This window comes from Pristiophorus japonicus, chromosome 1 (assembly GCF_044704955.1).
Source record: "Pristiophorus japonicus isolate sPriJap1 chromosome 1, sPriJap1.hap1, whole genome shotgun sequence".
Classification (NCBI taxonomy): Eukaryota; Metazoa; Chordata; class Chondrichthyes; family Pristiophoridae; genus Pristiophorus; species Pristiophorus japonicus.
The window spans coordinates 447,354,638-447,380,937 of NC_091977.1; the positions used below are offsets into that span (position 1 = coordinate 447,354,638).

The 26,300-nt window shown below is 43.7% G+C and overlaps 1 protein-coding gene across 2 annotated transcripts in view; it reads right to left on the reverse strand.

Annotated features, from left to right (window-relative positions):
* Positions 1-4,835: 4,835 nt before the first annotated feature.
* Positions 4,836-26,300, reverse strand: part of dlgap1a (discs, large (Drosophila) homolog-associated protein 1a) — a 358,889-nt gene continuing 337,424 nt past the window's right edge. For both annotated transcript variants that reach the window (XM_070893128.1, XM_070893125.1), the window contains 3 exons: positions 20,866-20,957; positions 20,428-20,580; positions 4,836-8,473 (listed from right to left, as the gene is read on the reverse strand). In XM_070893128.1, the coding sequence (XP_070749229.1) occupies positions 8,258-8,473; positions 20,428-20,580; positions 20,866-20,957 (461 nt within the window). In that variant the 3' untranslated portion in view covers positions 4,836-8,257. The remainder of the gene's footprint in view (positions 8,474-20,427; positions 20,581-20,865; positions 20,958-26,300) is intronic.

Sequence of the window (26,300 nt, forward strand, 5' to 3'; positions counted from 1 at the left end):
CTTTTTTTAATTGGCATTAGCGACAAACATTTGCCTCCCGTTTGATAATCCTGGGCATTTGTAAATTGGATTGATTTTGAATTATTCTTTATTCTACTGCCCGCAATTGCTAATTTGGCCGCAATTGAAACAAAGTGCCTCTGGCAACTAGAGCCAAGAAAATCTTAAAATGGAAAGAAACAAGTGTGTGCGGTGTTTTGTGACACATTCTCTGGATTCCACTGAGTGTAAAGTGATACTTTATTGGGATGGGTCAAACACACGGCCATTGAGACTCGTCTCAGCTTTTAACATCACAAAAGGCAACTGATTATGAACAAAAGGGATTGTGGTTTTGCAGGTTTGCCACCAGCTTGCTGTGAATAGACAGCAATAATGTCACTCTCAACACTGACATTGTGCTGCCGACAGCAAGCGCACCTCTCGCTGTTGTTGAAGATTACAAAATACAAATGACGCTCCCTCCATGAACCAACCTTGCGGTGGGCTGGGGATTGTACTTTCCCTCTATTGGCCCTCCGCTGGACGCTGCAAAAGTGAAAAGGTGAGTTGGGTCTCCGCTGGAGTGGCGGGCGGGTCGAGCTGCCAAGTGCCGCGAAAGCAGAGCAACTGCTAAATAGGAACTTCTGTAAACAAATGAAACGCTCTTAAATCAATCACGTGCCAAATGTTCCACGGAATGATCAATCAGGTGAAACGAATAGTAACAATAAATAAAACCTGCCTTTAGCCTATAGATTAGCACTGAGGAAGGAAGAGCTGGAATAGTGCCACAGTAAGGCACAGGCAGCAGTCAAACTGCTCAGTAGCGGAGGCTCGGAACTCTGAGCGGGAAATACAGCGCTTACTCGAAAGCCATCGCTGGCAAGTAATTCACCTCTGGGAACCTGGTGCATGGGCCGTTTCAACTCCGATGGGCTGATTTATGAAGGGTTGTTATCGAAATTAATGGTTTACATTCCACCTAGCATAACTATTCTACATAGTTTGTTTCAGGGGAGTTGAAGTAATGCTCCCCTAAGCAATTTGCTGAGCTTCCCCAGTAAGTAGTTGATCTACAGAGCCGGAAAGTCCCTGAACCGTCGTAGGGAGGTGTACAAATCTGGACACTTCTTTTCCCTTCGGCCTGATAAATCAGCTCTCACTGCAACAGCTGATTTGTACCCTGGCGAGCTAGTTTCAAGAGGAGGAGAAGGAGGGGGGAGGTAAGACATTTGCTTGTCCTTAATTTTTTTTATTCAGTCGTGTAGTGGAATGCACTCTCTCTCTCTCTCTCTCTCTCTCTCTTCCCCCTCTCCACTCTCTCTCGCAACTAATGGACACTCTGCCCTACCCCAGTTCTAGTCCCTGCTCCAGGAACATTTGTTTAATACAAAGGGCAATGGATCACTTAAAATACCCTTTTTTTTAGTTAGATTGTTGTTGATCTTGCCATTTGAAGATCTATTTTAAATTCTAAATTTTGAAAGTAACAAATTGGCTGGCATTTTTTGCCTTAATACTTGGCACACACTGGGAGTGGATATTGGAAAACTTTGCACACAATCCTTGAGTTTCCCTCCATTACTTTTGATTAAAATCTTCCCAACTTTGAAACAAAAACAACTTTCATTTATACAGCATCTTTAATGTAGTGAAATGACCCAAGGTGCTTCATAGGAGCATTATCAAACAAAATTTGACACCAAGCCACATAAGGAAAAATTAGGACAGATGACCAAAAGCTAGGTTTTAAGGAATGTCTTAAAGGAGGAGATAGAGAAGTGGAGAGGTTTAGGGAAGGAATTCCAGAGCTTAGGGTCTGGGCAGCAGAAGGCTGCTAACTGGGACAGACATGATGGGCTGAATGGCCTCCTGTGTTGTAATTTTCTATGATAAGGCATAGTTGCCAATTAAAATTGGCGATGTGCAAGAGAACATAATTAGAGGAGTGCAGATATCTTGTTGTGGGGCTTGATGTTAGAGATAGGGAGGGAAGAGGCCATGGTGGGATTTGAAAACAAGATGAGAATTTTAAAATTGAGGCGTTGCCGGACCTTGAGCTAATGTAGGTCAGCGAGCAGGGGTGATGGGTGAATTAGACTTGGTGTGAGTTAGGATATGGGTAGCAGAATTTTCGATGAGCTCAAATTTAAGGTGGTAGAAAGTGGGAGGCTGGCCAGGAGAGCATTGGAATAGTTGAGTCTAGAAGTAATAGAGTTTCAGCAGTAAATGAACTGGAGCATGGGTGGAGTCAGATGATGTAATGGAGTAGGTGGTCTTGGTGATGGAGTAGTTATGTAGTCAGAAGCACCTCTCTGGGTCAAATGGGACACTCCAGTTGCGAACAGTCTGATTCAGCCTCAGACAGTTGCCAGGGAGAGGGATGGAGTTGGTAGCTAGGGAACTGAGTTTGTGTCGGGGACCGAAGAAAATAGTTTTGGTCTTCCCAATATTTAGTTGGAATTAATTTCTGCTCATCAAGTACTGGATGTCGGACAAGCAGTGTGACAAATTAGAGACCAAAAAGTTCTAAAATATGAGAATACACCAATATTAGTATAAAATGTACCAATTTTGGGACTTTGCACAATAGTGTGCACTGGAAGAGGACAGCATTTTCAAGAAAGATATACAATTTTAAACTTAAAAACCTCCATAGACCCCAAGTCTCAGTTTAGACTCTTCCTCTGCTGATCTGAACAACGATGCAACAATTGGCCTTCGTGTCTCTGAATTAGGAAGGGGAAAGTAGCTAGGAACCATTCCTGCTGATGTGTGCATGTTGGATGAATACAAGATCAGGCTCAGTTGTAAATGCTCCTTCCTTGGTTGGGTAGCATGCTGATATTCATTGTCAAGGCTCATACATGAATAATCCCCAATTCAGTGAGATACCAAAGGTGCCTGCCACTAATGAAACCATTCACAGGAAGGGGTCAGCACCCCAGGTGAGGATTTGGGGAGGGAGTAGTGTGAATAAATTACATATCTGCACCAATGTGTCCTCTAAACTGTGTGCAGTAAGCTGCAAGGTACTATGCAGGCCAATCGCATGATTTTCCATTTGAAATGCCACACGTGCACAGAAATTGAAAGAGATTGTGCATTGAAATAAACAGGCTGCGTGCAACAAAGACAATTTAGAGAGAATATTTATCAGCACCCCTTCCACCTTACTGAGTGAATGTCCTGCCTGGTGCAGTACTGAGACAAACAGACCAGGTTTGATCAAACATAGAAAATAGGAGCAGTAGTAGGCCATTCAGTCCTTCGAGCCTGCACCGCCATTCAATATGATCATGGCTGATCCTCTATCTCAACACCATAATCCTGCTTTTTCCCCATACCCCTTGATGTATTTTGTTTCTAGAAATCTGTCTATCGCCCTCTTAAATATATTCAGTGACTTGGTCTCCACAGCTTTCTGTGGTAGAGAATTCCACAGATTCACCACCCTCTGAGTGAAAAGATTTCTCCTCATCTTGGTCCTAAATTTTCTACCCCATATCCTGAGACTGTGACCCCTTGTTCTCGACTGCCCAGCCAGGGGAAATATCCTCCCTGCATCCAGTCTATGCAACCAAGTCAGAATTTTATACATTTCTATGAGATCCCCTCTCATTCTTCTAAACTCTAGTGAATACAGGCCTAGTCGACCCAATCTCTCCTCATACAACAGTCCTGCCATCCCAGGAATCAGTCTGGTGAACCTTTGCTGCACTCCCTCTATGGCAAGTACAGGCAACTCTCGATTATTAATACACTGATCTAACGGCGAACCCGCTGCAACGGCACTTTTAAAAACTGATTCTGTCCCGTATAGAGCAACATTTGTACTTATTTTGTGAACTTCATTGAAATGTTAAATCTCAAGTAAGTACTTAAACATGTGCTTTTACAGTCAGGAATATTCTGATTTTTTTTTCCCTTGACCGATATTTTTTTTTTAAATATTTATTGCGCTAAGCATGGACTTCCAACCAAACTCGTCAATCGAACTAACTCGGACCTGGACAGTCTGTCTGCTCATGCTGTGACCCATCCTCACGTTATCAGATTGAAGGCATTGCCCAACCCCGCTCTTTCAGGGTACTGTCCAGATCATCACGCTGGAAGCAAGTTCAGAGGGGCAAATGATTTATCCAACTCTTCCTCCCTTCCCTGCCGTCTTTCCGTTTTCTGACACCTCTGCAACTCTATTCATAGGCAATCCGATCAGAAGACTGTCACTTTATATTTAAATGAATAGGTGGACAATCCCATCCTGGAGTGCACAGAAGCAGAAAAGCATTAAAGTATAAATTTGGAACCCAAACATTCTCGGCAAGTACGTGCACTCGCCCTAGCGGCAAAATCGTTTACCCGGAATAGCCCGATCCCCGAGGGCCCCAGATAATCGAGCGTTGCCTGTATATCCTTTCTTGCGCACAATACTCCAGGTGCGGTCTCCAAGGCCCTGTATATGATCAAGGGATTGAAGTGTATTAACTTAACTCTTATAGGCCAGGTTCAATGATGCTGCAGTTTACATGAGCACTTTTTAAGCAAAGGAAGGGGAAAATCAGTACGGATACTCCCTTCTGTTTGCTTTCCTCTGACACCTGCTGGAAGGTATGTGTGTGGATGTCAGAGGAGGGGGCTTGGCTGTCTTGCCATTCCTGGTTAAATAGCCTGCTGATAATCACTGTATAGGGCTGTGTATGAAGATTAATCACTTAGTGGAAGATCTGAAGGGCTGCCAGTGCCTGTAGTGGTACCCCAGAAGGAGTCTGCACCTTCAGAATAGGGCAGAAGATTAGAATGATAAAGGATTTCAAACAGAGAGCTCAGAAGTGTAAGTGTACATCATTTTAATTAAGTAATTTCATTTTTTTACATAATGGGAAACATTCAATTATTTACAGAACTTTGTTTGAATAATTAAACTTTACCAATGCTAACTATTTTTAAATTAGAGTGGGAACCCATTTCAGGTTTCTGCGGTAATTTGCTTTTTATTCAGTATCCTGTCCAATTGTTAAGGTGAACTGCAGTTTCCAGAGAAATCTCTTTTGTCATCGATATGTTAAGGATTCATTTACATTTAAACAATAAATACAAATGAGGTAACAAAAATTAACAACTTTCAAATAAACAATATAGAATACTCTAGCATAATATTACAACATTCATATTGAAACCTGACCACTGACGAGTTACTTGGATAGAGAGTTTTATTGGAACCATTTTCTCTTTATTTTTGATCAACAGCCAATTGCTGCCAGGTTTTAATCCTGGTCACACAGACAAGTAATTTTTTTCTTTTTATACGCTGTGGGAAGTAACATTATTCACAGTTACTAACTTTCACAAGCATTCTATATATTCTGGTAGAATAGTTCTACAGATTCATATTTGTATTAAAAAGTGCAGGGTGACATCAACATATTACCCCTTTCAGCCCAGGTGGATACAAAGGTGCGAGAGAGACTAAAGCCAATTATCTAGGTCACAAGTGCAGAGAACTAGGAAATGCCACCAGTGGAACAGAGATAAGGAAAGTACAATTTTACAACAAATTGTTCAGGTTTGTTGTCCTCCAAATTCACAGTAAAGGTTCACCACTTATGAACATAGATGTGAAATTTGAAATGAATGTTTCCAGGTGCTTAAATAGTGATGTAGTACAAAGTACATTTAACATAGGTTCTTTTACCCAATAATACCTGCAATGAGGATTCTTGTAATGGCTTATTTTCCATTCATGCACTGTTCCCTCTGGTGTCCCTGAAGGATCTATCCTTGGCCCCCTCCTGTTTCTCATGCGGCCCCTTGGTGACACCATCCGAAAACACAGCGTTGATTTCCACATGTAACTGACGATACCCAACTCTACCTCATCACTACCTCTCGACCCTCCACTGTCTCTAAATTATCACACTGATTTGACATCCATGGGATATATGGCACAGAAACAGGCCTTTCGGTCCAACCAGTCCATGCCAGCATTTATGCTCCACTTGAGCCTCCAGTACTGGATGAGCAGAAATTTCCTCCAACTAAATATTGGGAAGACCAAAGCCATTGTTTTCAGTCTCCACCATAAACTCCATTCACGAGCCACCAACTACATCCCTCTCACTGGCAACTGAGGCTGAACCAGACTGTTCGGAATCTTGGTGTCATATTTGACCCTGAGATGAGCTTCCAACCACATATCCGCGCCATCACTAAGACTGCCTATTTGCACCTCTAACATTGTCCGACTCTACCTCTGTCTCAGCTCATCTGCTGAAACCCTTGTCCATGCCATTGTTATCTCTAGACTTGACTATTCCAATGCACTCCTGGCCGGCCTCCCATATTCTTCCCTCTGTAAACTTGAGGCCATTCAAAACTCTGCTGCTCGTGCCTAACTCGCACCAAATCCTGTTTTCCCATCACCCCTGCACTCTCTGATCTACATTGGCTCCTGATTAAGCAATGCCTCGATTTAAAAATTCTCATCCGTTTTCAAATCCTTCCCTGACCTCATCCCTCCCTATCTCTAATCTCCTCCAGCCCTACAACCCTCCGAGACATCTGCGCTCCTCCAATCCTGGCCTCTTGTGCGTCCCTGCTTTTAATTGCTCCACCATTGCCGGCAGAGCCTTCAGTTGTCAAGGCCCTAAGCCTTGGAGTTCCCTCCCTAAACCTCTCCACTTCTCTTTCCTCCTTTAAGACACTCCTTAAAATGTGAGGTGGGGGAAAACAGGGAAATGGAGGAGAACATTTCTGCCTGGACAAAAACACATATTTGCTTTTTTCGAAAGGAATTTATTTTCATATCCGATATATATTATAGGCACAGATTAATGCATCTAGGAAAATGCATTACCAGCCCAGATTTCCAAATTCTTTAAAGTGTAATAATATAACAGAAAATGAAAGAGCTTAGCACACTGACAAAAGTACATTACGTGTAACTGGTAATTTTACTCTAGCAGGTACATCATTGAATGCATTTCAATCAAAAGCATGTACAAACTGCTGCAACAGTGAATAAGAGTGTTGGGTATTGTGGATCAAAAATAAATTGATAAAAGACACAGTTTTAAAAAATCAGACACCTGATTGGATAAGACCAGTTTGTCCTCAAGGTACGGCAAAGAATCACTAGCCCTTATCTGGTGAATCTCCTCTGTAAATAAGCATCATAACCATGATTGGCAATACCTTTCAAAAATATATATATATTCACTGCATCACCCAAATGGCTCATTTTACAAAGACATGCTTATCTCATAATTTTCCCCCTTTCGATATGCTCTTCCCAAACTATTGTCAATGAAAAGGTGGAGTAAGAAGCTCTCCAGTGCTACTCCTGAATTTACATGGAAGTAGGGAACACACACATTAAGAAGTCCATTTAACACTCGCCTTTCTTTTATTCAATTTATAGTGTTGCCTGTAACTATCACATTTTGCTCATTGCAAGAATGTTTTTTTTCCAAGCCATTCTTGACCTTTGTAACTAACTACTTTAGTAGATGGACGATCCATGGGACATCTTTAAAATCTGCCATCCACGATTTTAGTTTTTGTTTAATGCATTGCTGTTAACCCCTGTGCTTGTGAATGTATGTAGCCTCTGAAGGTTATGAACGTCAAAGAACAAGGCAATGTTTCTTGCCTTTTATACATAGTGCTGTTAGCACATTTATGATTCACTGCTGTCAAAACCTAGTTACAAAAGTGTGAGGTGTTAAGAGTTATGCACTCCATCTACTCTGAAATAAATAATCTTGGTCCTAAATCCTAACATCTATAATTAGGAAGACATCAATGTCCCAAAAGACCTTTCAGCAGTATTAAAGTTCTGTTTCTATTGCTGTGCACACATGAATTTCAATGTTTTTTTTTCATTTATTTAACTATTGTCAGTACTTGAAACATAGCTAGATATGTGTATAAGTCAATGGAGCCAGAATACTGGATAGGAGTTACAAAAATGTGACGCAACAACAATTAGTGTGAAGCCATGCAAATGACAGTTTGCAAATGACAAATGGCAGTTAGCAAGTATTTTATGTAGCTAAACATTAATGGTAGAATATGCTAGAACAGTTTACAATCTTTTTCCTGGGTTTATTAAGAATTCCACACCTGCTCATAATTGTCCTGATTTTTAATGTTCCGATGGGGGTTAAAATGATACAAACACTTTGTCGTATCTCTAATGAAGCTGTAACATAAATAAGTTACAAACAACCAGCTCTGTGATTGTAAAGTTATCACAGTTACACTCCGATGTGGCTTATAGTCTGGTCTGGGCCTCTGGGATATAGATCTCAATGCTGTCCGCGCTCTCTGTGGCCGAGTTCTGTCTCACAGATGCAGCTCGTTTGGCAGCCATCAGGCGCTTCCGTGCCTCCTGCCTTTGTTTCTCTGTGGCTTCCAGCGATTTTTCACGTTTGAGGGGTACCTGACCCTTTGGCGGTTTCTTTGGCACGGGAGGAGGAATTCTTTTCTCCTACCGAAAGAATTACATAGTACGTGAGTTAATTTACATACGGTTCTATTTTTCAGCTAGGTGTGGCAAAGCACAACTACACTATTTCTCACAATTAGCAGATGTATATAGCACCTGGCAACATTGTTGCTGTAGTTTTTGGAGACAACATATCAAGTCATTATCAAAATTACTCTAGCGTTATAGAGCAATAATCGACACCGCCATATCACCAATTCACACAGCAATTATCTTTCTCTCTCGTGTATTACATGCCCAGCTACACAGTATCAATGTGATATCTCAAGAAAGGGAGGAAGAATAAAGAACAGAATGTTCTTGTAGTTCTGCAGGCTTGTACTCAACTTTGACGCAACTGTGATGGATCCTTACCAACGGATCCACCACAGATCCCATCCACGTCCAGACCGGGGTCAAGCAGGGCTACGTCATCGCCCCAACCCTCTTCTCAATCTTCCTCGCTGCCATGCTCCATCACACAGTCGACAAGCTTCCCGCTGGAGTGAAACTAAACTCAACCAGTGGGAACCTGTTTAACCATCGCGTCTCCAGACCAGATCCAAAACCAACCCCAACCTCTGTCGTCGAGCTCCAGTACGCGGACGACGTCTGCGCGCGCATACACAGGCTGAACTCCAGGACATAGTCGACATATTTACTGAAGCATACAAAAGCATAGGCCTTGTGCTAAACATCAGTAAGTCAAAGGTCCTCCACCAGCTTGTCCTTGTCGCACAGCATTGCCCCCCAGTCATCAAGATCCATGGTGCGGCCCTGGATACCGTGGATCATTTCCCTTATCTCAGGAGCCTCCTATCAACAAGAGCAGGCATTGATGACGAGATTCTACATCGCCTCCAGTGCGCCAGTGCAGCCTTCGGCTGCCTGAGGAAAAGAGTATTTGAAGACCAGGCCCTCAAAACTGTCACCAAGCTCATGGTCTACAGGGCTCTAGTAATACCAGCCCTCCTATAGGGCTTAGAAACATGGACCATGTACAATAGACACCAAGTCGCTGGAGAAATACCACCAATGATGTCTCTGCAAGATCCTACAAATCCCCTGGGACGTACCAACATTAGCGTCCTTGTCCAGGCCAACATCCCCAACATTGAAGCACTGACCACACTTGATCAGCTCCACTGGGCAGGCCACATTGTTCACATGCCAGACATGAGACTCCCAAAGCAAGCGCTCTACTTGGAACTCCCTCATGGCAAACGAGCCAAAGGTTGGCAGCGGAAACGTTACAAGGACACCCTCAAAGCCTCCCTGATAAAGTGCGACACCCCCATTGACACCTGGGAGTCCCTGGCTAAAGACTGCCCTAAGTGGAGGAAGTGCATCCAGGAGGGCGCTGAGCTCCTCGAGTCTCATCGCCGAGAGCATGCAGAAATCAAGTGCAGGCAGCGGAAAGAGCATGCGGCAAACCAGTCCCACTCAGCCCTTCCCTCAACAACTATCTGTCCCACCTGTGACAGAGACTGTGGTTCTCGTATTGGACTGTATAGCCATCTAAGAACTCATGTTAAGAGTGGAAGCAAGTCTTCCTCGATTCCGAGGGACTGCCTATGATGATGGTGACTCAACTTTAGATTCTCGGCAAGCAATAGTTAAAACAGAAACAGTTTTTTACCCGATTGGACTATTTGTCTTGTTTCCTCAGTGTTTAAGGTGTTAACTTTGGCTCACTGGTAGTACTCTTGCCTCTGAGTCAAAAGGTTGTGGATTCAAGTCCCATTCCAGAAATTTGAGCACATAATGCAGGCCAACACTCCAGTCTGGTATTGAAGGAGTGCGGCATTGTGGGAAGTGCCTTCTTTTAGATGACACGTGAAACCGAGGCCTCGTTTGTCCCCTCAAATGGATGTAAACGAGCCCATGGCACTATTCAAAGAAGAGCAGGAGAGTTCTCCTGGTACCCTGGCCAACATTTATTCCTCAACCAACATCACTAAAACAGATTATTCGGCATATATCTCTTTGGTGGTTGTGGGATCTTGCTGTGCACAAAGTGACTGCCGTGTTTCCCTATATTACAACGGTGAATACATTTCAAAAGTACTTAATAGGCTGTAACATGCTTTGGGATGTCCTAAGGTCATGAAAAGAGCTGTACAAATGCAAGTTTGTTATTTTCCTTTCCTTTACAGAAATGTTGCTTTAGAGCTGTGGCTTTATAACACTAGGATTATATCTGTAAGTTTAATTTTCTCTCCTCTCCTAAATTGGCATGGTTCCATGGGCACTGCCAACTCTCTGCTACCTCACCCAAATGGTTGTTCACCAAGTGTCAACCTAGACAGGGAGTGTTGGCAGGCTATTTGATCATTGGAAGGGTGGGGGAATCACAGCTGAATCTAATTTTGTCGTCTTCACTTGTCCACAACCAAACACGTTCCAACTCGAGCCACCGGATCGCAATCAAGCATAGGAACACTAACCAATTATTCCCATCCCCAGCCCATGGAGTATGATGAGGCTAACTGTTTTTATTTGTACGAGTATAGTACTACATTCAGCAGGCCAGGCAGCATGTATGGAGTGAGAAACAGGGGGTTAACATTTCAGGTCATTGACCTATCATTGAGTTCTGACAATGTTATCAACTTGAAATGCTAATCCTATGTTGCTCTCTGAGTGTTTCCAGCATTTTCTGTTCTTATTTCAGATTTCCAGCATCCAAAGTGTTTTTTTTTATAGTACTCCTACTTCTGTTCAGCTTTAGCAAATTCAGAAATGCAAAAGGATCTAGCAACATGAATGATGGTAAGAATCAATGTAAAATAATACTGTACAGAGAGGCAAATGTCATTTTTACTTTCCCACTGTTTTTTAAAAATCTTTTTTAAAAAAAATTTTCGTTGCCAATCTTTCCAATTCTTTGTCAAATCACAAACGCCAGAGGTCACCTTGCACACATCAAGGATCACTCTGCGCCAATGCTCTTAGCCAAAAGACCGAGAGCCACTGCACCGTTCCTGGAAGTACTGCAATACCAGGTTCGTGCCATGGAGGTGGATGGGTCAGGCCCCCCACACACCTCCGTGGAGGTGGATGGGTCAATCCACCCCACCCACCTCCTATTTCCCACTGTTGATTTGGCAGAGAACATCCTTTTGGGGTGGGATCCAGAGCAACAAAGGAAAATTCCTGTTTTTCAAATACATGGATCATCTTGAGGTAAGTACTTTACATTTAAAAGTATATTCAAAGTACTTAGCCATGCCATTTCCTTCTCAAGATGTAGATAAATGGCCCCAGATCTTATGTTTTGAGATGCTAATGTACTGTTCATTTAAATTGTGGTACAGTGACATCTAAATAGCTCAGTTTAATACCATTATTCACTAGCTATTCATGTTAGCCTGGTTTCAAATCCTTTCTTGGCCTCGGCTGAAGAAATCTAACATTAAAAGAAACAAGTTTTTAAACCTTTTGCTAAAAGCAAATTATTTCCAGCCCATTTGCTCCCCTTCCCCCTTCCTCACCGATATCAATAGCTCCTGCCAGGATAATGTTTCAGCAATCTGCTACCTCATCTCACTTTAATATCTGAGCCTGAATATATATTAGTGTAGGAAAAGCATTCGACTATGGGGAGCATTACAGTTGAGCCCAATTCTATCCTTATTCAATATCCTGATGTGCACTTTCCACCAGGATCATTGGATAGCTGGAGCCTTGGTTAATCTTTCCCCTGCCAGCCCAGGGATACTAGGGCCAATAGCTGCAGGTGAATCTGAGACCTTCTTGGTCTGCATGCATCAGTACCTCACAAATGACAGCAACGATTACAATATCCTCACATGAATAGTAAAGTAAATAGTTACATTTCATGGTAATTTGTTTGTGAAATATAGGGTATCACAAGGATGCTAGAGTAATCCAACATTTACATGAGGAGATATAACTATTAAGCAACAAAGTGTTAAACATATTATATTTGGTCAAATCTATGAGCTTTACCGATCTATCATTTGGGAGGTCAGTACATAAGCATAATAACATCTTATTTCAATTAAGTACCTTGATCTGTACTGAATTTGTGGGAGGGAAACTTTGTCCATCATTTCTAGGCAGCACAGCAATTAAATGGTAAGGATAGGAACAGAAAGGCTATAATGATCTTGATATGTATGGCAACCAAAAAACTAAAATAATAAATGAGGTAATTCTTTAACAAGTCTGTGAATCACTATCTTTAGCATTTCTTTAAATAAATGAAGGCTCTACATGGTATTTCTGTGCAGAGTAATACCAGGTTTTGACATTATGGTTTTCAGCAATTGTAAACGGGTCCTTGCGGTATTGTGAAGCAATGTATAATCACTTATATTTCTACGTCACTCTTTACATACAAAGAGATGTCTCTGTATCTGTTACACGGGAGTAGAGAGCGGGGTGGGGGGATGGGGGGGGTGAGGAGGAAGAGGGTCAGGAGGGGGTTAAAACTTGTTTAAAAGCAGAGGACCATAAGGATGTTTTAGAAGGCATGATAGAAGGTAGAAATATGGCTTGAGGAGTGACTGCTAATTTTGGTGTAGTGGGAATGAGAAGTAGGCTTGCTTTGGAGTACCTAAGAAGTGTGCAGAAGGATATAGGAATGGAGGAGATTATGGAGGGACATAGGGATGAAGCAGTGGAAGAATTTCAAGGTAAGGACAATTCTCTGGCACAGAGGAAAGCAGTAGAACATGGATGGATAGGGGTGATAAGAGATGTGGGCCTTGCTGTTTTTGTGTGGACACAGGCCACAATGTTCTACATGACTGGTATAGTAGTGTAATGGTTATGTTACTGGACTAGTAATCCAGCGGCCTGGAATATTAATCTGGAAATGTAAATTCAAATCCCACGATAGTTTGCAAATTTGAATTCAGTTTAAAAAAAAAACCAATTCAATAAATCTAGTAAAAAGCTAGTATCGGTGGAGGTGACCATGAAGCTATCGGACAGTTGTAAAAACCCAACTGGTTCATTAATGTCCTTTAGGGAAGGAAAGCTGGTTCTCTATCCTGTCTGGCCTATATGTGACTCTAGACCCAGAGCAATGTGCTTGATTCTTAATTGATATTCAATTGTGTCAATCTGCCACAATGAAGTATAATAAGAATAAAACCAGACAGATCACTCTGATATGGATACAATAAAGGCACGCCAAGCCCAGTCGGCCCTGCAAAGTTCCCTTCACTAACATCTGGGGACTGTGCCAAAGTTTTTATTCCAGATTCCAGCAACTGCAGTATTTTGCTTTTGTACGGTATTCACATAAATACCGTGGCTTCAAGAAGTCAGAGGTTGGGTATTCAGCGGTGAGTGATTCCCCTCCTGACTCCCCAAAGCCTTTCCACAATCTACAAGGCACAAGACAGGCGTGTGATAGAATATTCTCCACTTGGCTGGATGAGAATAGCTCCAACACTCAAGAAGCTCGACACTATCCAGGACAAAGCAACCCGTATGATCATCACCTCTTCCACCAGCTTAAACATTCCCTCCCTCCATCACTGGCACACAGTGGCTGCAATGTGTACCATCTACAAGATGCACTGCAATAACTCGCTAAGGCTTCTTCGACAGCACCTCCCAAACTCTACCACTTAGAAGGACAAGGGCTGCAGGTGCAGGGGAACACCAATGCCTCCAAGTTCCCCTCCAAGTCACACACTGTCCTGGCTTGGAAATATATTGCAGTTCCTTTATTGTCGCTGGGTCAAAATCCTGGAACTCCCAAAATAACAGCACTTTAAGAACATAAGAGCAGGTGTAGGCCATTTGGCCCCTCGAGCCTGCTCTGCTATTCAATAAGATCATGGCTGATCTGATCATGGACTCGGCTCCACTTCCCTGCCCGATTCCCATAACCCTTTGCTCCCTTATCGCTCAAAAATCTGTCTATCTCCACCTTAAATATATTCAATGACCCAGCCTCTACAGCTCTCTGGGGCAGAGAATTCCATAAATTTACAACCCTCAGAGAATAAATTTTTCCTCATCTCAGTTTTAAATGGGCGGCCCCTTATTCTATGTCCCCTAGTTTTAGTTTTCCCTCTGAGTGGAAATAGCCTCTCTGCATCCACCTTGTCGAGCCCCCTCATTATCTTATAAGTTTCAATAAGATCACCTCTCATTCTTCTGAACTCCAATGAGTTTCGGTTCAACTTGCTCAACCTATCTTCATAAGTCAACCCTCTCATCTCTCGAATCAACCTAGTGAACCTTCTCTGAACAGCTTCTATTGTAAGTATATCCTTCCTTAAATACGGAGACCAAAACTGGACGCAATACTCCAGGTGTGGCCTCACCAATACCCTGTACAGTTGTTACAAGGGAACAGTGAGAGCTGACCAACTCTATCCTCTTCCACATTCCTTATTGTTGACCGCATCTGCAAAACAACATTACAGACGGCTCAAGGCTCAGGTCCAACAAAAAACCCGGGAACTAAAGAACAGGTGGTGGATGGAGAAAGCACAGGAGATACAACAACTGGCCGACAGCCACGATATGTGAGGATTCTTCATTGCAGTCAAGGCCACCTATGGTCCAAACTCCCAAGGCCCCACCCCACTCCTGGCCAAGAACGGGGAAACACTAATCAAGGACACAGAGGCTGTCAGGGCCTGATGGAAAGAGCACTTTGAAGATCTCCTCAATCGAGACTCTGCCTTTGACTCGAGTGTTCTCGACTCCATCCCGCAACATGCGACCTGCCACCAACTCAATGAAACTCCAACGTTGCACGAGGTAGGCAAAGCCATAAAACGGCTCAAGAATAACAAAGCTACGGGTACGAATGGAATCCCTGCTGAGGCACTAAAGTATGCTGAAGAGACGCTGTTGGCGTGGATATATTACCTCATCTCTCTCATCTGGAGAGTATGCCGGGAGATCTCAGAGATGCAGTGATTGTGACCATTTTTTTAAAAGGGGACAAGTCCGACTGTGGCAACTACAGGGGAATCTCACTGCTATCAGCCACTGGGAAAGTTGTCGCTAGAGTTCTCCTCAACCGTCTTCTCCCTGTGGCCGAGGAGCTCCTCCCGGAATCACAGTACGGATTTCGTCCCTTACGGGGCACAACGGACATGATCTTTGCAGCGCGACAGCTGCAGGAAAAATGTCGGGAGCAGCGCCAGCCCTTATACATGGCCTTTTTCGATCTTACAAAGGCCTTTGACACTGTCAACCGTGAGGGTCTATGGAACGTCCTCCTCCGTTTCGGATGCCCCCAAAAGTTTGTCAACATCCTGCGCCTGCTTCATAACGATATGCAGGCCATTATCCTTACCAACAGATCCATTACCGACCCAATTCACATCTGGACTGGGGTCAAACAGGGCTGCACTATCGCTCCAACCCTCTTCTCAATCTTCCTCGCCGCCATGCTCCACCTCACAGTCAACAAGCTCCCCGCTGGAGTGGAACTAAACTACAGAACCAGTGGGAAGCTGTTTAACCTACGCTGCCTCCAGGCCACGTCCCAAGATCACCCCAACCTCTGTCGTTGAGCTGCAGGATGCGGACAACGCCTGCGTCTGTGTACATTGAGGCTGAACTCCAGGATATAGTCAATGTATTCACTGAGGCATATGAAAGCATAGGCCTTATGCTTAACATCTGTAAGACAAAAGTCCTGCACCAGCCTGTCCCCGCCGCACAGCACTGTCCTTCAATCATCAAGATTCACTGTGCGGCCCTTGACAACGTGGACCATTTCCCATATCTCGGGAGCCTCTTATCAACAAAGACCGACATTGGTGATTCAACATCGCCTCCAGTGTGCCAGTGCAGTCTTCGGGCGTCTGAAGAAAAGAGTGTTTGAAGACCAGGCCCTCAAATCTACCACCAAGCTCATAGTCTACAGGGCTGTCATAATACCCGCCCACCTGTATGGATCTGAGGCATGGACGATGTAGAGAAGGCACCTCAAGTCGCTGGAGATATGTCACCAACGATGTCTCCGCAAGATTCTGCAAATCCCCTGGGAGGACAGGCGCACCAACATCAGTGTCCTCGACCAGGATAATATCCCCAGTATTGAAGCACTGACCACACTCGATCAGCTTCTCTGGGCGGGCCACATAGTTCGCATGCCAGATTCGAGACTCACGAAGCAAATGCTTTTTGCGGAGCTCCTTTATAGTAAACAAGCTAAAGGTGGACAGCGGAAAGGTTACAAGGGCACCCTCGAAGCCTCCCTGGTAAAGTGCGACATCACCACTGACAACTGGGAGACCCTGGCAGAAGGCCAGCCTGAGGTGGAGAAAGTCCATTCCGGAGGGTGTTGAGCTCTTTGAGTCTCAACGCAAAGAGCGTGAAGAGGTCAAGCGCAGGCAGTGGAAGGAGTGCGCGGCAAACCAGCTCCACCCACCCTTTCTCTCGACAAATGTCTGTCCCAACTGTAACAGGGTCTGTGGCTCTTGTATTGGACTGTTCAGCCACCAAAGAACTCACTTTTTGGGAGTGGAAGCAATCTTGTTGTGCGAGGCCCCTTGGGGAAGAGTGACCATAATATGGTAGAATTCTTTATTAAGATGGAGAGTGTCACAGTTAATTCAGAGACTAGGATCCTGAAACACGAAGACAGAATATTATCTGAATGGCGGCAGATTAGGAAAAGGGGAGGTGCAACGAGACCTGGGTGTCATGGCACATCAGTCATTGAAAGTTGGCATGCAGGTATAGTAGGTGGTGAAGAAGGCAAATGGTATGTTGGCCTTCATAGCTAGGGGATTTGAGTATAGTAGCAGGGAGGTCTTACTGCAGTTGTATAGGGCCTTGGTGAGCCTTCGCCTGGAATATTGTGTTCAGTTTTGGTCTCCTAATCTGAGGAAAGACGTTCTTGCTATTGAGGGAGTGCAGCGAAGGTTCACCAGACTGATTCTTGGGATGGCAGGACTGACATATGAGGAGAGACTGGATCGACTGGGCCTGTATTCACTGGAGTTTAGAAGGATGAGAGGGGATCTCATGGAAACATAACATTCTGACGGAACTGGACAGGTTAGATGCAGGAAGAATGTTCCTGATGTTGGGGAAGTTCAGAACCAGAGGATACAGTCTAGGATAAGGGGTAAGCCATTTAGGACTGATGAGAAACTTCTTCACTCAGAGAGTTGTTAACCTGTGGAATTCCCTACCACAGAGAGTTGTTGATGCCAGTTCATTGGATATATTCAAGAAGGAGTTAGATAGGGATCAAGGGGTATGGAAAGAAAGCGGGAAAGGGGTACTGAGGTGAATGATCAGCCATGATATTGAATGGTGGTGCAGGCTCAAGGGGCCGAATGGCCTACTCCACCTATTTTCTATATTTCCTCGATTTTGAGGGACTGCCTATGATGATGTACAGTTGTAGCAGGACTTCTCTGTTGTTACACATATATTCAATGACTGAGCCTCCACAGCCCTCTGAGTTAGAGAATTTCAAAGAATCACCATTCTCTGAGTTGAAGAAATTTCTCCTCATCACAGTCCTAAATGGCCGACCCCTTATTCTGAAACTGAGTCCTATTTCTAGACTCCCCAGCTGGAGGAAATATCCTCCTTAAATCTACCCTGTCAAGCCCTGTCGGAGTTTTGTATGTTTCAATGAGATCACTTTTCATTCTTCTAAACTCTAGAGAATATAGGCCTAGTCTACTCAATCTCGCCTGAAAGGACAATTCCCCCCCCCCCATCCCAAGAATCAGTCTGGTGAACCTTCGTTGCACTCCCTCTATAGGAATTATATCCTTCCTTATATAAGGAGACCAAAACTGTACACAATACTCCAGGTGTAGTCTCACCAGGGCCCTATATAATTGCAGTAAGTCATCTTTACTCATACTCAAATCCTCTTGTAATAAAGACCAACATACCATTTGCTCTCTTAATTGCTTGATGTACCTGCATGTTAACTTTGTGTACAAGGACACCCAGGTCTCTCTGAACACCAGCATTTTCCAATCTCTCACTTAAAAAAAAACTCTGTTTTTCTATTTTTCCTACCGAAGTGGATAACTTCACATTTCTCTGCAATATATTCCATTTACCATGTTCTTGCCCATTCATTTAGCCTGTCTACATCCACATAAAGTCTCTTTGCATCCTCCTCACAACTTACATTCTCACTTAGCTTTGCATCATCAACAAACTTGGATATATTGCGTTTGGTCCCTTCATCCAAAGAATTGATAGAGATTGTGAATCGCTGAGGCCCCTGCATTGATCCTTGTGGTATCACACTAGTTACAATCTGCCAACCTGAAAATGACCCCTTTATTCCTACTCTCTGTTTAACCAATCCTCAATTCATGCTAGTATATTATCCCCAATCCCATGAGCCCTAATTCTGTTTACTAACCCCTTGTGTGACACCTTATCAAATGCCTTCTGAATTTCCAAATATACCACAATCACTGGTTCCGCTTTATCTATTCTGCTAGTTACAACCTCAAAAAACTCTCTAACAGATTTGTCAAACATGATTTCCCTTTCATATATATGTGTTGACTCTGCCCAATTCTGTTATTTTCTAAGTGTCCTGTTACCATGTCCTTAATAATAGATTGAGGGATGGAGCATTGCAGCAAGGAAGATTGAGAAGATCGGGAGGGTGTTGAGCACCTCGAATCTTATCACCAAGAGCATGCAGAAACCAAACGCAGACAGCGGAAGGGGCGTGTGCGGAAAACTAGACTATCCACCCACCCTTTCCTTCAACCATTGTCTGTCCCACCTGTGACAGAGACTTGTAATTCCAGTATTGGACTGTACAATCACCTGAGAACTCACTTTTAGAGTGGAAGCAAGTGTTCCTCTATTTCGAGGGATTGCCTATGATGATGTTGAATAATAGATTCTAGCATTTTTCCTACTACTGATGTCTGGCTAACTGGTCTGTAGTTTCCCGTTTTCTCTCTCACTCCTTTCTTAAATAGCAGGTTTATGTTTGCTACCTTCCAATCCGTGGGAACCTTTCTAGAATCTAAGGAATTTTGGAGAGCAGCACAGTCCAGGACAAGGTGATACAAGCGCGCATTAGGGCTTTGCATTGCCTGTTCCATTCACCACACTCCAATTTTAATAAAGGTGCCTAAAATAGGCGTAAGGCTCTCAATTACATATGTAAGGGGCCTAACACTTGTATTAGGTGGCCACTCGGCATACCTGACAAATGGGTCAACCCAATATCTGGTCAGACATCTTTTATACGTACCTTGGGCACAGGATATTGATCCCCAATATTGGACCACATGCCTCACCAGTGACACGCTGAAGATAAGTCCCAGGAGTGGATGGGATGGAATGGCAAATGGCGGCGTGGGAATAGGCAGGTAGGTGGGATTGCGTGTGGTGTGGAGTCAGGGAAGCAAGAAATGATCATTTTAGAAATTAAAAAAAAAGCCTTTTGTTAGTAGTTATTTCTTAGGCCCCAGTGGCCGATGAAGCCTACCAGAAATTATTGGAATAAATTTTTGTGTTTGCCGCATAGGTAGTAATCTGGCTGAGTAGATCGCCTGATTGTAGACCCTACTGATTTTAATTCTATTGATTTTCCACCATCCAGTTTAATTTGTGGTATGTATGGAGCTAACTCATTTCAGCCCATGCAGCAGTGGGGCAACTCCAAAATGTTTTTAAAAATTCATTTTATAGAATTACTTAAGACAGAGTTTGAGGTGCAGTGCATTGGAGTTCAGGACTGGAACATTGGGTCCTTCATCGAAATACCTGTGAACTCGTGGAAGCAAGTCATCCTTGTTCGAGGGACCGCTTATGATGATGATGATGATTTCGTGGAATTATTGGGCACAGGCTTTGCTGATAAGCATGGCTTCTATTGCAATTGCCACACAAAACAGATCTATGAAACCACCAAGCATTATAGAAATATAGTCAACTCGACAACACTACAGATTAGAGAAATGCATTTTATGTTGCTTTATCTGGATTATCCGGGGTACCTTCTTTTCAGGAAGATCTACCTGCTTCCAGTTGTTTGCCTTCAATTGATGCAGCTCATCAAATTTCATACTGACATTCTCAATAGACAACTGCAACATGTCCCAAAATCCTGCCAAGTCTTGGGAGGTCAGTTGAGGACAAGCATTCGGATTCTGTGCACAGCATGAAAAGAATGTGTAAGCTTGATACTTGTTTTTTTTCCAAAGAACACATGCACAGACACACACATGTATGCATTTTTGTTTCTATTAGCACCTTGTTTTGATGAATTTTTCTATATCAGTAAAAATATACATGGAGTGTTGTACAAAAACTAATGGGAGATAAAATGATTCAGGTCAGTTATTGTCTGTTGGGATGAGTCAGTGCTATCATGGTTACAGTAACTTGGCCAGAAGATGTGTGATGGAATGCAGATTAATGCAATATTCACATACCATGTTTTCTTCACACAGTCCACTGAATTGCTGGAACTTCTGGGACATTAAGAGCTGAGCACTTCCAATTGCACTTCGGATTTTCCCCAAGACTAAAGTAAAGCAATAGGAGGAGGACGTGATACTCAATGAACGTCAAACAAATTGTACACTACATAGTAATATTTTAACTCAATACCTAAGTCAGCCTTCTGTGCCACAGCAATAAGAAAACATGCACTCAGCTAAGCGATTAAATGCTTTGGGTATTAAGTATTTAAGAAATGTCAAAGAAATCGATATAATCCTGATTTTCAGAGTACCTGAAATCAATTAAATTTTTTATTAAAGAAATAGCTGGATACCTTGCTTATGTTGAGTCTTGGATAGTTAAATTGAGCTTTGATTCCAAAACTGTAGAAGCAAATTTTCATGTCAGTTGCTGGTTTCCACACCTGATCCAACTTCACCCAACATCCAAAACATGTGCATTTCCAGCAAGAATTGCTGAAATGTAATCGGGAATGGCTAATTTTCCCTCCCTAGTCCAAAGGTGCTGAGACCAATTGTGGCTACTGTACCACAACCTTAGTTGAGATGTGCTAACAACACAGACTAGGTTGGCTCAGCTACTTGCTGGACAAACCTTGAGCGATTGGACTGCCATTTTTCTTTAAAATACCTGTTTAGAAAATCTGCACGGATGAATCTTGGCAATTTCCTGAGATTGTACCCACCGTTAACCTCCACCACTGACCCCTACACGAAGCAGCGGCAGCAGTCGGTGTTTGGATGCAGAGCGCGGATTGAGGCCCCGGAGGGAAGGGTGGGGAGGGGTAGGACAAGGAGCAAAGATGCTGAGTCTTAGCCTGGCAAACAGCACTGAGAATCGGTGCCAGAGAGAGAGACGCCGTGACTTAAAGCTTCATTTCTTGTTCCTCAATGACACAGTTGGCAAAATTCTCCATGTGTCCATGTTTTCTTCGCGCTTCGGGTTTCTCCTTGATTCCACCACGTGCATGTCATTTCACTCTTCTCTCCCCCCACCACTGTTCTTTGATTTTCTTTATTTTTTTTTCCACTTGCGTTATGTCTTAATTCTTATAATCCCCATTAAATTATCATCATGCAGCCCAAATTGCAGTTTTTAGTGGTTCTGGCATTTGTAATCGTGATGTTGTTCCTGGAGAACCAGATTCAGAAGCTGGAGGAATCTCGGGGAAAACCAGGTAAGTCAGGACATCGTTAGCGCTTGTGGGATAAAACCCCATGCTGCACCCAGAGCCTGGTAACATAATTTTATATGTAGCTCTTGTATATTTAAAAACTAATTTCCTTATCCCAAATCATGCCCTTGGTGGTGCATTATCAATAAAGCAGCTGCACTTAACAAATCATGTCCTTGTTTGTAAAATGTTTACTTTTATGTTTGTAAAGCAGCAGCTGGCATGGGCTAGGTCTGTGGTGGATAATTACAACCATTGCATGAAAGCCCAACATTTGGAAAAGTGTCTAGATGTCTGGCTCCGTTGGGCGGGCTACATCGTCCGCATGCCCGACACGAGACATGGCAAGCGAGCCCCAGGTGGGCAGAGGAAATGTTTCAAAGACACCCTCAAAGCCTCTTTGATAAAGTACAACATCCCCACCGACACCTGAGAATCCCTGACCCAAGACCGCCCAAAGTGGAGGAAGAGCATCTGGAGGGCGCTGAGCACCTTAAGTCTCGTCGCCAAGAGCATGCAAAAACCAAGCGCAGACAGTGGAAGGAGCATGTGTCAAACCAGGCTCCCCACCCACCCTTTCCTTCAACCAGTGTCTGCCCCATCTGTGGCATAGACTGTAATTCCCGTATTGGACTGTACAGCCACCTGAGAACTCACTTTTAGAGTGGAAGCAAGTCTTCCTCGATTCCAAGGGACTGCCAATGACGATGTCTTTGGAGTCAATGTATGCATGTGCCATTAGAGTGGAAAAACATTGGTCAAGAGAGTGCTCGTTACAATTGCTGTGCAGTTGAATTGTATTAAAGTAAATCATTAATGCAGATATTATATGTATATTATGATTTTGTAATTCTATGAGTGAATTTACAAGAGTGGGAAAGTTGCAATTACGATAATTTTTGGATTATAATTTAGATTGAGGCGGGGGTCTGTGATTACTAATCCATTTGAAAAGGAGTCCTTCACCAAAAAGTTTGAAAACCATTGATCTAATGGATGGCAGGTGCCTGTAGCACAAAACATACCCGCTTGCTCCAGGATGTCACAAAATGCAGCTTTAGGCATTTCTGGGGTTGGGTTGAGAGGTGTCAGGACAATTCTAGAAAGCTGTATGAAGTGCCCCCTCGTCCGCCTGCATAAAGTTGCAACATGCAAGTATTAAAACAAAAAAAGGTCCACCATAATTTGCTTCTCTGGCCTGGACCACCAGATAGGTCTTACTTCCACCACAGAAGATGTTAGTATGCCTATTTTCACTGGGCATACCAGCTTGCAAAGGCATCATGAACCAATGCCATGTAAGATGAACAACGGAAGCCCCTTCCCCCATGTCACTGGTCTTACATGGCTGAGGGGGAACTCTGATGTTAGGTCGGGGATTGGCATATCCAAGCCCAGGCCCAACTTTCAACCCTCCACATCTGCCAGAAGGAATGAGGAATTTTGGGCCCACTTATTTAGACAAAATCCAGTGTACATTACAAACATTACTGGAATCATAGAATGGTTTCAGCAGGAGGAGGCCATTCAACCATTGAACCCGGGCCGGCACTCTGCAGGAGCACTCTGCTAATCCCACTACACCACCCTTACCCTATAGCCTTGCACATTTTTTTCATTCAGATACTTATCCAATTCTCTTCTGAAAGCCATGATTCAGTATGCCTCCACTACTCTTTCAGGCAATGCATTCCCGATCCTAAGCACTCGCTGCATAAAAAAAGTGTTTCTTCAAGTTGCCCTTGGTTCTTTTGCCAATCTGTCTCTCCTGGTTCTCGACCCTTCCACTAATGGAACAGTTTCTATCTACTCTATCTCTGGTGTCCCCCAAGGTTCTATCCTTGGCCCCTCCTATTTCTCATCTACATGTTGCCCCTTGGCGACATCATCCATAAGCACAGTGTCAGTTTCCATATGTATGCTGATGACACCCAGCTCTATCTCACTACCATTTCTCTCGACCCCTCCACGGACTCTAAACTGCTTGTCTGACATCTAAACTGCTTGTCTGGATGAGCGGAAATTTTCTCCAATTGAATATTGGGAAGACCAAAGCCATTGTTTTTGGTCCCCGCCACAAACTCCGTTCCCTAGACACTGACTCCATCCCTCGCCCCAAAGCCTGTCTGAGGCTGAACAAGACTGCAACAATGGTGTCATATTTGACTGTGAAATGAGCTTTCGACCACATATCCGCAGCATAACTAAGACCGCCCATCTCCACCCTTGCCTCAGCTCATCTGCTGCTGAAGCTCTCATCCAGGCCTTTGTTACCTCTAGATGTGACTATTCCAATGCACTCCTGGCTGGCCTCCCACATCCTACCCTAGGTAAACTAGAGGTGATCGAAAACTTGGCTGCCATGTCCTAACTCGCACTAAATCCCGCTCACAGATCATCCCTGTGCTCGCTGACCTGCATTGGCTTCTGGTTAAGCCTTAACCAACACCTCTATTTCAAAATTCTCATCCTTATTTTCAAATCCTTCCATGGCCTCACCCCTCCCTATCTCTGTAATCTTCTCCAGCCCCATAACTCCCCCAGAGATGTCTGCGCTCCTCTAATTCTGCAGTCTTGGGCATCCCTGATTGTAATCGCTCTACCATTGGTGACCATGCCTTTGGTGCCTAGGCCCCAAGCTCTGGAACTCCCTGCCTCAATCACTCCACCTCTCTTTCCTCCTTCAAGATGCTCCTTAAAACATACCTCATTGACCAAGCTTTTGGTCACCTGCACTCATTTCTACTTATGCGGCTCGGTGTCAAATTTTTTATCACATAATACTTCTGTGAAGCGCCTTGGGACCTTTCGCTACGTTAAAGACACTATATAAATACAAGCTGTTTCTGTTGTACTCTGACTAGACCCATCATAATTTAGAACAACACTATCAGATCTCCTCTCTACCTTCTCTGCTCCAAGAAGAACAACCCCAGACCAACTACAGCCTACGAGGTGCTGATAGCAGTGATGTTTGAGCAGGAAAGAGCAGGAGCGCATTTATCTTGTTTGGGGGAAAATGATTTGCTGTTTTTATACTGTGTGGGAGTGGAACTACCACATGGTAAGATTCCAATCGATGTCACCAGATCATGCCAATGCCAACTTCAGCATTTAGAGGATTTTGAATGAAAATGAATGGCAACGTATGTCAGTCAAAATGCAGAGTAATAACTATAGCTTCCCATATTCTCTATAGAAACATAGAAAATAGGTGCAGGAGTAGGCCATTCGAGCCTTTACTACCATTCAATAAGATCATGGCTGATCATTCACCTCAGTACCCCTTTCCTGCTTTCTGTCCATACCACTTGATCCTTTTAGCCGTAAGGGCCATATCTAACTCCCTCTTGAATATATCCAATGAACTGGCATCAACAACTCTGTGGTAGGGAATTCCACAGGTTAACAACTCTCTGAGTGAAGACACTTCTCCTCATTTCAGTCCTAAATGGCTTACCCCTTATCCTTAGATTATGTCCCCTGGTTCTGGACTTCCCCGTCATCGGGAACATTCTTCCCGCATCTAACCTGTCAAGTCCCGTCAGAATCTTATAAGTTTCTATGAGATCCCCTCTCATCTTTCTAAACTCCAGTGTATAAAGGCCCAGTTGATCCAGTCTCTCCTCATACGTCAGTCCTGCTATCCTGGGAATCAGTCTGGTGAAACTTCGCTGCATTCCTTCAATAGCAAGAACATCCTTCCTCAGATTAGGAGACCAAAACTGAACACAATATTCCAGGTGAGGCCTCACTAAGGCCCTGTACAACTGCAATAAGACCTCCCTGCTCCTATACTCAAATCCCCTAGCTATTTAGGCCAACATACCATTTGCCTTCTTCACCAGCTGCTGCACCTGCATGCCAACTTTCAATGACTGATGAACCATGACACCTAGGTCACGTTGCACCTCCCCTTTTCCTAATCTGCCACCATTCAGATAATATTCTGCCTTCATGTTTTTACCCCCAAAGTGGATAACCTCACATTTATCCACATTATACTGCATCTGCCATGCATTTGCCCACTCACCTAATCTGTCCAAATGACCCTGCAACCTTTTAGCGTCCTCCTCACAGCTCACACTGCCACCTAGTTTAGTGTCATCTGCAAACTTGGAGATATTACACTCAATTCCTTCATCTAAATCATTGATGTATATTGTAAAGAGCTGGGGTCCCAGCACTGAGCCCTGCGGCACTCCACTAGTCACTGCCTGCCATTCTGAA